The sequence below is a fragment of the Perca fluviatilis genome, chromosome 15 (assembly GCF_010015445.1).
Source record: "Perca fluviatilis chromosome 15, GENO_Pfluv_1.0, whole genome shotgun sequence".
Lineage (NCBI taxonomy): Eukaryota > Metazoa > Chordata > Actinopteri > Perciformes > Percidae > Perca > Perca fluviatilis.
In genome coordinates, this window is record NC_053126.1 from 14,985,207 (window position 1) to 15,000,639 (window position 15,433).

General features: G+C 38.7%; 1 protein-coding gene, 1 pseudogene and 3 gene segments (V, D, J or C); 4 read left to right on the forward strand and 1 right to left on the reverse strand.

Moving 5' to 3' along the window:
- The first annotated feature begins 493 nt into the window (after positions 1-493).
- Positions 494-1,707, forward strand: LOC120574428. The segment is given in 4 exon segments: positions 494-552; positions 645-972; positions 1,639-1,655; positions 1,697-1,707. Coding segments are annotated over 4 exon segments (396 nt in total).
- LOC120575441 lies at positions 1,412-4,877 on the forward strand (annotated as a pseudogene).
- Positions 4,878-6,806: 1,929 nt separating this feature from the next.
- LOC120575440 lies at positions 6,807-7,302 on the forward strand. The segment is given in 2 exon segments: positions 6,807-6,950; positions 7,033-7,302. Coding segments are annotated over 2 exon segments (288 nt in total).
- Positions 7,303-7,876: 574 nt separating this feature from the next.
- Positions 7,877-13,055, forward strand: LOC120575438 (immunoglobulin lambda-1 light chain-like). 3 transcript variants are annotated; one of them, XM_039826234.1, is made up of 4 exons: positions 7,877-8,013; positions 8,106-8,431; positions 11,692-11,725; positions 12,543-13,055. In XM_039826234.1, exons 1-4 carry the CDS (start codon positions 7,974-7,976, stop codon positions 12,869-12,871), a joined length of 729 nt encoding a protein of 242 aa, XP_039682168.1. In that variant the 5' UTR covers positions 7,877-7,973; the 3' UTR covers positions 12,872-13,055. The 3 variants fall into 3 exon arrangements, with proteins under 3 accessions (XP_039682168.1, XP_039682169.1, XP_039682167.1); XM_039826235.1 differs by lacking the exons at positions 7,877-8,013; positions 8,106-8,431 and adding exons at positions 9,446-9,581; positions 9,674-9,999; XM_039826233.1 differs by lacking the exons at positions 7,877-8,013; positions 8,106-8,431 and adding exons at positions 10,694-10,956; positions 11,041-11,366.
- A 511-nt stretch (positions 13,056-13,566) lies between these two features.
- Positions 13,567-14,938, reverse strand: LOC120574429. The segment is given in 3 exon segments: positions 13,567-13,593; positions 14,288-14,552; positions 14,645-14,938. Coding segments are annotated over 3 exon segments (332 nt in total).
- Positions 14,939-15,433: the final 495 nt, after the last annotated feature.

Here is a 15,433-nt window from a genome sequence, read left to right on the forward strand (position 1 = left end):
AGCACAGAGTAGATGACTTCCAGTGCCTCAGAATTATTCTACATCCTGTTGTAGTAGCCAGACGTATCCATAGTCTTTGTCTTCCGGTCAGAGTGTTATTGTCTGGCAGCAGACCCAGAATACACAGAGCTGGGGTCTTGGTGAGTTGTAATCCGAATAAATCATTCAAGAAGGTAACAAACCTATCCCACAAATGTGCATTTTTTTTCACAAGAATACAACATGTGTACCAGAGTACCCACTTCCTTCTTGAATGCTAGCATCCTTTTCATTTGAAACTAGACAAAGTAGAAAATCCATTACATTAAAACAAGATATCTTTTTTCAGATCATGAATGAAAAAATAATGCAGATTGAAGCAAAGCTCCTCCTTCTGTCAGTCCCTCTCAGTTTCAGTGTTGTATTAAGTTGCTCCTCCAGCACCTCCTCTCCTCATCCTCCAACCCCTCTCATCTGTCAGCAGTAAGCTCACTTTCCAAGTCACAAGGCCATTCTCAGCACACACTGTCAACATGCTGGGGACCCTCTGCACTCTCATCACTGCTCTAACATGTAAGGAGGCTGACTTACTGCAGCTTTGACCTCATGTTGGATTCATCAGTCTGTGTGTTTCTCTTGACTCCGTGTCCTCTTGTTGTTTCCAGGTGTGAGTGGTGTGACCGTGGTGACACAGAAGCCTCCTGTTGTCACGGTGAGGAAAGGAGAGACAGCCACCATGGACTGTGACGTTTTCACAGATGATGGATCTCGCTGGTACAAACAGAGTCCTGGAGGAGCTTTTCAGTTTGTGCTGAGGAATCATTACAGCTACTCCTCTCCACATTATGGCTCTGGTTTCTCCTCTCCCAAATTCACTTCTAGTCATCTGTCAGGGACACAGTATCGATTGACCATCAGTAATGTGGAGGAGGGAGACTCAGCAGTCTATCACTGTGAAACATGGGATGACTCTGCTAGACTGCACGTATCACAGTAATTCAAGTTGTGACAAAAACCTCCTCACTAAACACTTCTGCTTTTTGAGTGTCTGATACATTACACTGTGAAAAAAACATAGCATCATGGTATAAAAAATTATTTCTCGGACATCTCCACATGTGCATGTAAACATTTTTGATTCATGACATCTTACAGATAACTTTGCTGAAACTCTCAAAATGTGATATTATTTCTATACTATGAAGGTTGTGAATTAGAATTTCGGTTGCAGCAAATCTCTATTTTTCATGGGGTGAAAAGATAACTTGATTATAGAATGTTACCTAAATGGCTGTACATACTATATACTAAAATCAATTAACAAAAAATTATAAATATATGATACTCCTGAGGAAAAAAATATCTATGCACTTTGTCCTGCTCATCATTAAACAATGTTATTGTGTATATACAATATACTACATCGTGAACTTAATACCCACACCACATAGTCTTTTGTATCATTATTTTTTAAGAGAAAGGTCTGATAACACTGCTCCATACGCAACAAAAATATAAAACCTAAATGAAAATGTATGATCATGAACTAAATAAATTATGAAACATGAGATTATTGCTATGAAATTATCTGGGGAAATAACGCTAAACCACATAGAGAATGTGTGTAAACTCCTCCTCCTCCACTTCTCCTCTCCTCAGTGTCTTTATAAGCTTCAGTCTCTCTTCTCCTCACACTCCAACCCTGCTCCCCTCTCAGCTGGACAGTAAGGGACGTTTACACCACACACTGACAACATGCTGGGGACCCTCTGCACTCTCATCACTGCTCTAACATGTAAGATCGTCTTTTCATTCCTTTAACAGCCCATATTTTCACACAGAAACCTTTCATGCATGTGCTTTTTTGATGTTTTCAGATGTTGATGCAGTGATAGTGCTGACCCAGACGCCTCCTGTCCACACAGTTTCTACAGGACAAGAGGTTGTTCTCAACTGCAACATTCAGAGAGATGATGGATATTATGTCAGTTGGTATAAACAGGTTCCTGGTGAAGCTCCTCAGTATGTTCTCAGATTTTACCATTCTCACAGTTCCCCCAGCTTTGGATCAGGATTCTCCTCAGACCGATTCAACTCTAAATCCTCATCAAACATAGATTATCAGTTTATCATAAAGCAGGCAGAGACAGGAGACTCTGCAGTCTATCACTGTAGAACATGGGACAACTCTGCTAAGGAGCACGTATCACAGTGATTTACACTGTGACAAAAACCTCCTCACTAACACTTCTGCTTTTGAGTGCCTCACATAAACTAATGCTCTTTATATATGTTGCACCCTGCATGAGACTAACAATTATTAATCTCTCACCACTGAACATGAAATATATTCAGTATTTGTTGTTCTCTGCTTTTCATGTTGCTCTTTTTATTTGCACTAGACTATGCACTGAAAAAACACCAATGCATAACAAATAAAGCATAACAATTAATTCTTGACTTGGTGTTTCAGTTACCCGAGAATAGGTGACCTGAACATGTGTCTATGATGCAAGGCATGGCAAGGCAAGGCAGCTTTATTTATATAGCACATTTCAGCAACAGGGCAATTCAAAGTGCTTACATAAAACATGAAAGAGCAGTTATAAAACAATTAAAAATAATTTAAAAGACAAGAATACATTTTACAGTGCAGTATAAGAATTTAAAGAACAGAGATAAAATATGTGAATAAAGAGCAGTTAAAACAGTTAAACATATAAAAGCAGATACAATTAAATTAAATTAATTAAAGTTAATTAAAGAAAGGACCAATATGTCAGACATCTCAAGCAGTTCGGTCAATATTTCTGGTTCATCTCACCAACAATGGGTCCAGATGCTTCACATGGAGGATACATTCCCCATAGTTACAGAAGCTTTAGTCAATTTCAATGCAGTCGTCACCACAAGGCTTAGTTCTTTTCTTCGGCAAACCTTGCAAAACTCGGAACGGTCTTCAGACCGTCTCTAATAGTCAGGAAACGTGCTAGTTTCGTAGACTATTTTATTCTTAATTTAATAGTTTCTCAGACTATTTCTGTTCAATTGTAATTGTTTTGGTCTTCAGACCCTTTTGTTAGTTATCAAACTAACTTTGTTGACAGTCCACAGCCTGTCTCTTCTGTAATCTATTGTCACACCCGTATCAAAGAAATAATCAGAAATATGTCAGTTTCTGCAAAATGTCACTGGAATAATTATTATTTGATCTAACTAGAACCCCAAAGAACTGAGAGATAAAATATGTGAATAAAAGTTACAGTGCAGTATAACAAATTAAACATTAAAGAGCAGTTATATAATGTCATACAGTGTCAACTTCAGTATAAAACAACCCGATAAGAATTTAAAGAAAGAGCAGTTAAAACAGTTAAACATATAAAAGCAGATAAAATAGGTTATTTAAAGAAAGACAAGATCAAAAAGATAGGTCTTCAGCCTTGATTTAAAAGAACAGAGTTGCAGCGGACCTGCAGTTTTCTGGGAGTTTGTTCCAGATATGTGGAGCATAAAAACTGAACGCTGCTTCCCCCTGTTTAGCTCTGACTCTGGGGACAACAAGTAGACCTGTCCCAGACGACCTGAGAGGTCTGGGTGGCTCATAGTGTAGTAGCAGATCAGAAATGTATTTTGGCCCTAAACCGTTTAGTGATTTATAAACCAGCAAAAGTATTTTGAAATCAATTCTTTGAGGCACTGGAAGCCAGTGTAGAGACTTCAGTACTGGAGTGATGTGATCCACTTTCATGGTTTTAGTGAGGACTCGGGCAGCAGCGTTCTGAATCAGCTGCAGCTGACTGATTGATTTTTTAGGGAGACCTGTAAAGACACCGTTACAGTAGTCAAGTCTACTGAAGATAAAAGCATGGAGAAGTTTTTCCAAATCCTTCTGAGACATAAATCCTTTAACCCTTGATATATTTTTAAGGTGATAATAGGCTGATTTTGTAATTGTCTTAATGTGGCTTTTAAAATTCAGGTCTGAGTCCATGACTACACCAAGATTTCTGGCTTTGTCGTTTGTTTTTAACATTGTCGTTTGAAGCTGAGCGCTGACTTTTAATCGTTCCTCTTTAGCTCCAAAAACAACCACCTCAGTTTTTTCTTCATTTAATTTAAGAAAGTTCTGGCACATCCAGTCGTTGCACTTAGTGAGTTGTTGTATTGGGCTAATAGTTCCCTGGCGATAAGGTTATGTAAATTTGCAACAAGATGCAACAAGATGCAACAAGATTCAGAATCATTCAAATCCAGTAGTGTCTTGGATTTAACTTAGACAGTGAAGCAGATTCAGCTCCTTTGTTCTGTAATCCTACAGTTAAATAGAGGAACTCATGTTCATATTTTAGGTGATTACAAGGTTTGTTTTTTAAAATGCTATTTTCAGTTTGATTGCAATATTGAATTTGTTACCATCATGCTGTGTGTCAATGATTTGTTTCCTAGTTATTTGATGAATGTCCTGTGTGTTTTCAGGCTCCAGCCTCCCTCGTCCTGTCCTGACTGTCTTCCCTCCATCCAGTGCTGAGCTCCAGTCCAACAAAGCCTTTCTGGTCTGTCTGTCCAGTCAGGGGCCATGTGAGCTGGTTGGCTGCTGGGAGTCCAGTGAGCACTGGGATCTCTACCAGCACCGCTGTTCAGCAACCAGACCACACTTTCCAAATCATCAGCTATCTGGCCATCTAGATGTCAGACTGGAACAGGGATCAGGTTTACACATGTAGAGTGTCTTTGGGCTCCCAGACTTCAGAGGAGAAAAAAAATTAAAAAAACAAGTCAGACTGTCCCACTGAAGAATAGTAGAGGAGCAGAATGACCGTTTAACATCTGCTTCTTTAGAGTTTGTGCCATTTGCTCATTACAAGTTTTACATGTTAAAGATGTATGCATGCTGCATTTTTCAAAACTCACATTCAATAAAAGAAAAAAAGCTGCTGAAAAAGTCTTCATTTTGTGACTTGTAATATTTACTACATTTTATCTCCCGATGTTCAACTCACTGATAATTACAGATAATCAATGGACATGTGGCAAGGGTCACCAATGGGGGGGGGATTTGAATGGAAGAACAGACAATGCCACTTAGGGAACTGCACCCTAAGAAATACTATATGAACATTGATGAAGAAACTGAGGCAAAAAAAACACGTTTGATGTAAGAACTAAGCCCAAAAATAACCTATAAACAAACCAAGCAGATGCCACTCGTGGAGAGGCAGACTACACTGAGGAGTGTTCAGGTGTACCACCACTACTCACCTCAGGTGCAATGCACAGCAATCCTCACAGCAAAATGCTGCAGTCTACATTGTGTCACTGTGCAATTACTCATGTGAAAAAAAAAGTGAAGGAACATCACCACTAGTGCCTAGCCTCCAACCAAGATGGCAACCCCCTCTGAAAGAGTTTTTCAATCAGACAAATGGTAAACCAGTTAGTTAAATAACCAAAGAAAACTCAAAAAGCCAACCATAAAAAGGGCAAGACAATAAATGCAAATCAAACCTAAATGAACACAAGCTAAAGACAAAAAATAACCAAAAAGGACAAAACTAGATAAGGGAAAACAGAACAACAAAACTAAGAAATAAGCAAAACACCATAAGGGCAAAGAGAAGTATTTAAAGGGGAGGAATCTGGAAAGGAGTGGAAAATACAATTAACCAGGTTCAACTTCTGTATTAAAATTCTATTACAACCATTGACTTACTGAACACCACTGAGATGTGACATTAAAGGGAACAAAATCATCTCCCAGGGTAGGAGGGACAACTAGAGTCTCCTGGTAGCGCTTTAAACGAAAATGTGATTAACTACCAACGGTTTATCTTGGAAATACATGAAACATGACATAGAAAAGCACCTTTCACAACAAACACTAGCCTACAGCCACAGCAGGAACCAATCAGGAAGCAGAGACATGACAAAGGAGCACAGGTGACTTAGCCTAGCATTGATTAGGGTGTTGGCCATGGGAGAGGTCAGGCCAAGGCTGCATTCAGGTTCACTACACATTTACCTGCAATAGGGGAAGTCTTCCCCACTACAGACACAAACAGCATTTTTAAATTTTGTAAGGCAACATTTTTATTAGTTGTTAATTTGCAATAAAAGCACAACAGCGAGATTAATATGTCTTCCTCTGGTTTTAGTTGCTTGCAGTAGTTAAGACGTCAGAAAATCAGAAATACTGAGTAAATGAAACTGAGTTTCATCCTCTGTCAGTGAAGCATCACATCTTTACTCCTCCCTCTTTTCCTTCCCAGGATGCACCTGCAGGGCGCCTCGACTTATTTATACAGAGGTCAAGTTTTAGCTCTCTGTTAAATAAGATGAAAATGTCTCTGACTGGAAACACACAAATAGATTAATTAATATCATTAAGTCAATCATAGACCATTAACTTCTTATGTGTGTGAAATGTGTACATGTCCGCTGAGCTAAAGCTTATATTTTATAGTAGATGTTTTTGACTTATAAAAAAACTTATAAATTAGATCATGATGATTTAAGGAAAAAAAACCATCATTATCTAAATTACACATTTTTAAATTAAGGACAATTATTTGTATATAAAACTTTCATGGATGAATTCCATCCATGTAGAACTGGAAATATTAAGAAATCCATGTAAACTGCATGCTATTTTGACATCAGGACATTATTGAGTTTTGTAAATTAAAGTTTACATCTACACTGACAATAATGGACAAATTAAAAGAAATTTCCCTCCACAGAAAATAAAAGACCAACAAATTTGAGACACCATGCAGATTAAAGCAAAGCTCCTCCTCCTGTCAGTCACTCTCAGTTTCAGTGTTGTATTAAGTTGCTCCTCCAGCACCTCCTCTCCTCATCCTCCAACCCCTCTCATCTGTCAGCAGTAAGCTCACTTTCCACAAGGCCATTCTCAGCACACACTGCCAACATGCTGGGGACCCTCTGCACTCTCATCACTGCTCTAACATGTAAGGAGGCTGACTTTGACCTCATGTTGGATTCATCAGTCTGTGTGTTTCTCTTGACTCCGTGTCCTCTTGTTGTTTCCAGGTGTGAGTGGTGTGACGGTGGTGACACAGAAGCCTCCTGTTGTCACGGTGAGGAAAGGAGAGACAGCCACCATGGACTGTAATCTGGGGACTGTTACTGACCAGTCAGCTCGCTGGTATAAACAAATTCCAGGAGGAGTTCCTCAGTATGTACTGAGGTTTCGTCATGACTATAGCTCTGTAGAATATGGCTCTGGTTTCTCCTCTCCAAAGTTTCTAATCATCAGTCAACATCAGATTATCGTCTGATTATTAACAATGTGGATGAGGGAGACTCAGCAGTCTATTAGACAGACAGACAAAAGTAGGAAAAACTAAACAGTTTGTTTAAGTGAAGATAAAACCAAATCAAATTAAAATATTACATTGACCTGCTTACATATCCTCTAGATGTAAAAATGAATGATATGTTTCCAATAAATGGATCACATAAGTCATTATCAATATGAATAATTTCCCCTTGGTGAGAGGACAGTTCAGAAAAGCGTGACGAAACTGAGATAAGAGATAAACAGTTATGTTTACTCTACTGTACATCCTGCTTATTATTGAACAGCTTACTACTGTAATATACTACTGTAAGAAAACATGAACCTGAAAACATATCTAGCATCTGATCATATTATACTTCATGTCTTGCAAAATGAAACGACCCCTGAGATTATTAACAATGACACAAAGGACTTCAGCAAGGCCTCCAAATCCAACAGGAACAACAACCAATCAAACTAGAACAAAGTGATTTGTGGCTATGATGTGAAAACACAAAAATCCTGTCAGGTATTAATAAATGAAAAAAGTGATGAGTGTGTAAACTCCTCCCTCCTCCACTTCTCCTCTCCTCAGTGTCTTTATAAGCTTCAGTCTCTCTTCTCCTCACACTCCAACCCTGCTCACCTCTCAGCTGGACAGTAAGGGACGTTTACACCACACACTGCCAACATGCTGGGGACCCTCTGCACTCTCATCACTGCTCTAACATGTAAGGAGGCTGACTTACTGCAGCTTTGACCTCAGGTTGGATTCATCAGTCTGTGTGTTTCTCTTGACTCCGTGTCCTCTTGTTGTTTCCAGGTGTGAGTGGTGTGACCGTGGTGACACAGAAGCCTCCTGTTGTCACGGTGAGGAAAGGAGAGACAGCCACCATGGACTGTAACCTGGGGACTGTTACAGGCAGTGCTGCTCGCTGGTATAAACAGATTCCAGGAGGAGTTCCTCAGTTTGTACTATATTTTATACACAGCTCTAGCTCTCCAACCTATGGCTCTGGTTTCTCCTCTCCCAAATTCACATCTAATCATCAGTCAACATCAGATTACCGTTTGACCATCACCAATGTGGAGGAGGGAGACTCAGCAGTCTATTACTGTAAAACATGGGACAGCTCTGTTAGCGAGTACGTATCACAGTGATTTACACTGTGACAAAAACCTCCTCACAAATACTTCTGCTTTTTCTCTGACACATCTTGACTTGGAAAGAAGCCAACAGCCAATGATTTCTTTAAATTGCTCACTTATATATTAAAAATATATTTTTAAACCCTTTAATTGGATTCTCACATAAATCCTTAGATCTATCTTAGTGGTCTATTATACAAACGCATTACGCATTATTCGTACAAGTAAAATCAAGTCACAATCAATTACACTGTTGGAAAAATAATTGTAAATATTAATGCATCTTGCTACTCTTCACACAAGATTCAAAGTTTGCAACAGTTTCTCATCCCAGAATGTAATAAATCCTTCTTGATAGAAATCCTCTGGTGCACATGTAGTGATCATGATTATATTTACACTCACATTAAATATCAATCAAACTGCATTGTTTCCACTTCCTTAATAGAACAAAAGTACATCTGGCAGACAAAAGTAGGAAAAACTAAACAGTTTGTTAAAGTGAAGATAAAACCAAATCAAATTAAAATATTACATTGACCTGCTTACATATCCTCTAGATGTAAAAATGAATGATATGTTTCCAATAAATGGATCACATAAGTCATTATCAATATGAATAATTTCCCCTTGGTGAGAGGACAGTTCAGAAAAGCGTGACGAAACTGAGATAAGAGATAAACAGTTATGTTTACTCTACTGTACATCCTGCTTATTATTGAACAGCTTACTACTGTAATATACTACTGTAAGAAAACATGAACCTGAAGACATATCTAGCATCTGATCATATTATACTTCATGTCTTGCAAATGAAACGACCCCTGAGATTATTAACAATGACACAAAGGACTTCAGCAAGGCCTCCAAATCCAACAGGAACAACAACCAATCAAACTAGAACAAAGTGATTTGTGGCTATGATGTGAAAACACAAAAATCCTGTCATGTATTAATAAATGAAAAAAGTGATGAGTTTGTAAACTCCTCCTCCTCCACTTCTCCTCTCCTCAGTGTCTTTATAAGCTTCAGTCTCTCTTCTCCTCACACTCCAACCCTGCTCACCTCTCAGCTGGACAGTAAGGGACGTTTACACCACACACTGCCAACATGCTGGGGACCCTCTGCACTCTCATCACTGCTCTAACATGTAAGGAGGCTGACTTACTGCAGCTTTGACCTCATGTTGGATTCATCAGTTTGTGTGTTTCTCTTGACTCCGTGTCCTCTTGTTGTTTCCAGGTGTGAGTGGTGTGACCGTGGTGACACAGAAGCCTCCTGTTGTCACGGTGAGGAAAGGAGAGACAGCCACCATGGACTGTAACCTGGGGACTGTTACAGGCAGTGGTGTTCGCTGGTATAAACAGATTCCAGGAGGAGCTCCTCAGTATGTACTGAGGTTTTATCACGGCTGGAGCTCTCTAAACTATGGCTCTGGTTTCTCCTCTCCAAAGTTCACATCTAATCATCAGTCAACATCAGATTATCGTCTGATCATCACCAGTGTGGAGGAGGGAGACTCAGCAGTTTATTACTGTCAAACATGGGACAGCTCTGCTAATGAGAACGTATCACAGTGATTTACACTGTGACAAAAACCTCCTCACAAATACTTCTGCTTTTTGAGTCTCTGACACATCTCCACAGTAGAGCAATTAAACAACTTGGTGTAATAACACACTATGTACAATATTTGTTTTGGAACTTCTAAGTTATCTTATTGGATCTTTAACTTTGCTTTACACACTTTTAATTAATTAAAAATAAGCAAAGCACCAGTAAATATGTCCCACCTTCATGCATAATATCTGAGTCTGACCAACAGGATTTAAATGCTGCTGTGCCTTCAACTCAACATTTTTTTGCAGCTAAAACATGAGCAAATTAAAATACTACATTAACATTACTACAGGTCATGTAGATACAGATATCTTTCATTAGTTTTTAATATATGAGTCAGAACAATTTGGATGAACATCAAACATCTTTGCTTGCTGAGAGGAATATTTAGAAGAATAAAAACACTGAGATGAGAAGTAAACTTTTACACTCTGCCTAGAAGACTGTTTGTTAAATGTACAACTCAGTGAGAACTTTATGACACAATCTTAAAAAGCAATAACAATATAATGTATCTTGTGGTATAAATGATAATTTAAAGAATAATTTAGAAAGATAAACAGAAATAAATCTGATAGCATAGATAAAACTGATACGCATACTATTAAATACATTTACAGATACATTTTTACAAGCAATAAAATTGATCAAATATATGTTTTTAATAAAACATTACTTAATGTGGAACCCCATTTATGATGTAGTTTATCAATGAATGAAACAGTGTTGAGTGTGTAAACTCCTCCTCCTCCACTTCTCCTCTCCTCAGTGTCTTTATAAGCTTCAGTCTCTCTTCTCCTCACACTCCAACCCTGCTCCCCTCTCAGCTGGACAGTAAGGGACGTTTACACCACACACTGCCAACATGCTGGGGACCCTCTGCACTCTCATCACTGCTCTAACATGTAAGATATACTTCTCTTTCCTTTTACAGCCCATATTTTCACACAGAAACCTTTCACTCATGTGTTTTCTCTGTATGTTGACAGATGTTGATGCAGTGATAGTGCTGACCCAGACGCCTCCTGTCCACACAGTTTCTACAGGACAAGAGGTTGTTCTCAAATGCAACATTCAGAGATATGATGGAAATAGGATCAGTTGGTATAAACAGGTTCCTGATGCAGCTCCTCAGTATGTTCTCGGATTTCACTATTCTGGCAGTTCCCCCAGCTTTGGATCAGGATTCTCCTCAGACCGATTCAACTCTAAATCCTCATCAAACATAGATTATCAGTTTATCATAAAGCAGGCAGAGACAGGAGACTCTGCTCAGTATTACTGTCAGACATGGGATGATTCTGCTTCTGCAGCTGTATCACAGTGATTCACACTGTGACAAAAACCTCAAAAAGAGACTCACAACAGCTTTTATGAATTCTGAGAGCATTTTCATGGATGTTATTCTCAGTTTGATGCTGATATTTGGACTTTTGAAAAAACCATGAAAACAAAAAGATTCAACAAAAGATCCAGAATTCCTCAAGTCCAGCAGTGTTTAGGAATATAATCCGACTGATGGAGTGAATGAGACGTCGACAGTGAAAGTTGGTCTCAACAGGATGTTTCAGTTCCTCTCCCCTCACTAGTGAGAGTCAGGAGGTTTTTGTACAGCCATGTATACAAACTGAATCACTGTGGTATTCGGACAAGGCACCAAGCTGATTGTGACAAGTAAGTACTTTTTAATTTGATGTTTCCGATGCATGTTATGACAAATTAATAAATGTATACATTGCCAATTGTTTAAAAAAATAGGATGTTGTTCCGTGAATAATGTATGTACTTTTTACACATGCTTTGATATCAGGCTGTGTGTTTGAAGGCAAAGGAACGATCAGCGTCTGATCACAGTACATTGCGTGATTACATATATTCTAAAGTTTTTTGATGGCTGAGGAATTTGTAAGAGATAGACACTATTTACAGATTGTTCTCATTTATTTTCACCACTTATGACAAGTTTGAACAACTTTAAACAAGTTTTAACAAAAACACCATGTTAAAAAAATCTGTCCACAGTATTTTACGTTTTAATATCAAAACCAAATAACTGTGCTTGTAATGTACTATTTACTAATCTTTATCGAGATCATTTTGACTTTATCTGAATATCATTGTGGCTGTTTGAAGTTATTTTTTCCTTTGATGGTAGATAGATAGACTCTACACAAAAAAGTGACAACTGATTTACTGTAATTTCTCACAGTAACTGAGATCCATATATAAGAATACAAATTGTAAGACACAGAAGGGCACTTTATGAATTTGTTTCTAACATAAAAATGATGAAGTTAGTGATTCATAGATTTAGTTTCATATAGGAACACTGCCCATGTGTTGATTTCTGAATGTGTTTGACGATTTAAAATGTTTAACTTATTCAGCGGGTTTGTTATATTGTCAACACACATAATACATTAATATGTCATGCTTTGTGTTAAGGATTTGTTTCCTAGTTATTTGATGAATGTCCTTTGTGTGTTTTCAGGCTCCAGCCTCCCTCGTCCTGTCCTGACAGTCTTCCCTCCGTCCAGTGCTGAGCTCCAGTCCAACAAAGCCTCTCTGGTCTGTCTGTCCAGTCAGTCTGGGCCTTTTGCAGATGTGAGCTGGCTGGCTGCTGGGAGTCCAGTGAGCACTGGGATCTCTACCAGCACCGCTGTTCAGCAACCAGACAAGACTTTCCAAATCAGCAGCTATCTGGCCGTCCAGACGTCAGACTGGAACAGGGGTCAGGTTTACACATGTAGAGTGTCTTTGGGCTCCCAGACTTCAGAGAAAAACATCCGCAAGTCAGACTGTCCCACTGAAGAACAGTAGAGGAGCAGAATGACTGTTTAACATCTGCTTCTTTACTCTTTGTGCTGTTTGCTCATTACAAGCTTTACATGTTAGAAAAGATGTCTGCATGCTTGTAATACATGTTGTGACCGTTAGGTGGAGGTGTTGTATCAGCTTTGCAAATGATAAAATGTATTCAATAAAAAAGCATTGTGTAAAAAATGTATTTCTTCTGTAATTTTTGTCACTGACAATTACTTGTGTGAATAATGTATGTACTGTATATGTATGTATAACAGACAACTACCATTAGTACAGTTCTTCGGATTTAGTGAGAATACAATAAAAGGGTTCAAAAGTATAAAAATATATATGTAGTATACAGTATATGTGGGGAAGTTACAAAAAGCATTGAGTTTTGGCTTCACTCCCAGTCAAGATGTATCAGCAGGTCAAAAAGCAGAAGTATTTGTGAGGAGGTTTTGTCACAGTGTAAATCACTGTGATACGTTCTCACTAACAGAGCTATCCCATGTTTGACAGTAATAGACTGCTGAGTCTCCCTCCTCCACATTGTTAAAGTGATGGTTCGAGTAAGTTTCCCCTAGCGTCCTTTGCTAAATCATCTCGAGCCAAACATTTTTTTTCTCCTCAAGCTTTTTCACGGCTCACAGGGAGCGTTTTAGCGAAGGCTATAGATATAGTTTCTTTTTTTTAGTTAAATTACCCCTACATTACATGCCCGAAATGATACCAAACGTCTACAGTAGTACAAATAGGTTATACTTAAAACAAAGATGGATAATTAAAATTTAGTACACCAGTAGTATTATGTAAATAACACTTGCCTGCTGGCTTTGTTTGGCTGTACTGCTGCTGTTGCCACCGGTAGTAAGAGTGCTTAGGGACATTTACAAATTACAACACCGAAACAGATGCAACAAAAATATTTATTAATTTAATGATTAAATAAGGTAATGTCTCCAAACTTACCTCAATTATTATTTGTCTCCTGCTAGTTATACTACAGCACTTACTTTAAAAAATAAGTTAAATTAAAAATATTTTTGTTGCATCTCTTTTCGTGTGTTGTAATTTGTAGACTGCCCGCTAAGCTCGCCTTACAGCAGCAACAACACGCAGCAGAGAGCAGAAGCCAGCAGGCAAGTGTTATTTACATACACTTCTGGTGTACTTACAAACTTTACAATCCATCGTTTTATGAGTGCATAACCTATATATACTAGTGTAGACCTTTGGTATCATTTCGGGCATTATTAGTGGGGTAATGTTAAGAGACACTTGGATCCATTAGCCTCGCGCTAAGCGATTCAGCGGCTAACGCTTACACTACGCTAACTCCCCCAATGTTAGACCCAGGTGAAAAAGCTTCTTGGGGTGTTGTGTTGTCTGCAGGTCATGGTGCAAAGGACCCTAGGGTGAAATTATCCGAACCATCACTTTAATAACTGGACGATAATCTGATGTTGACTGATGATTAGATGTGAACTTTGGAGAGGAGAAACTAGAGCCATAGGTTGAGAGCTATCGGCGTGATGAAAATACAACATAAACTGAGGAACTCCTCCTGGAATCTGTTTATACCAGTAAGCAACATGGGTAGTAACAGTCCCCAGGTTACAGTCCATGGTGGCTGTCTCTCCTTTCCTCACCGTGACAACAGGAGGCTTCTGTGTCACCACGGTCACACCACTCACACCTGGAAACAACAAGAGGACACAGAGTCAAGAGAAACACACAGACTGATGAATCCAACATGAGGTCAAAGCTGCAGTAAGTCAGCCTCCTTACATGTTAGAGCAGTGATGAGAGTGCAGAGGGTCCCCAGCATGTTGGCAGTGTGTGCTGAGAATGGCCTTGTGACTTGGAAAGTGAGCTTACTGCTGACAGATGAGAGGGGTTGGAGGATGAGGAGAGGTGGTGCTGGAGGAGCAACTTAATACAACACTGAAACTGAGAGGGACTGACAGGAGGAGGAGCTTTGCTTTAATCTGCATGGTGTCTCTCATTTAATTAGTTTTGTCTTCTGTAAAGGCAAATGTCTTAAATTGATTCAATGTATTATTAGTGTAGATGAAAATCATACTGTTTATGTTGATTTCTTATTTTTTCAATTCTTAATTGATGGAATTGGTGATCATGAATTTTAATCTTTTTGCTCACAAGTTTTTCACAAGTCAACAACAGACATTTTCTGCAGGAGACATCTTCTACATGTACTATGTATTCATGCACATAAGTAAACGGTCTTTGATTGACAAACTGGTAATATTCAAACTATCAGTGTGTTTCTAGTCAGTTTCCTCTTATTTCACAGAGAGCTGACACTTGACCATTTAATTTACATGGAGCTATAAATAAGGAGAGGAGGCCTGCAGGTGCATCCTGGGAAGGAAGAGAGGGAGGAGTAGAGAGGTGATGCTTCACTGACAGAGGATGAAAACTCAGTTTCATTTACTCATTTTATCTGATTTTTCTAACGTCTTAACTACTGCAAGCAACTAAAACCAGACAAAGACATTAATCTCTGTTGTGTTTTATTGCAAATTAACACCTAATAACAATGTTGCTTTATGAATT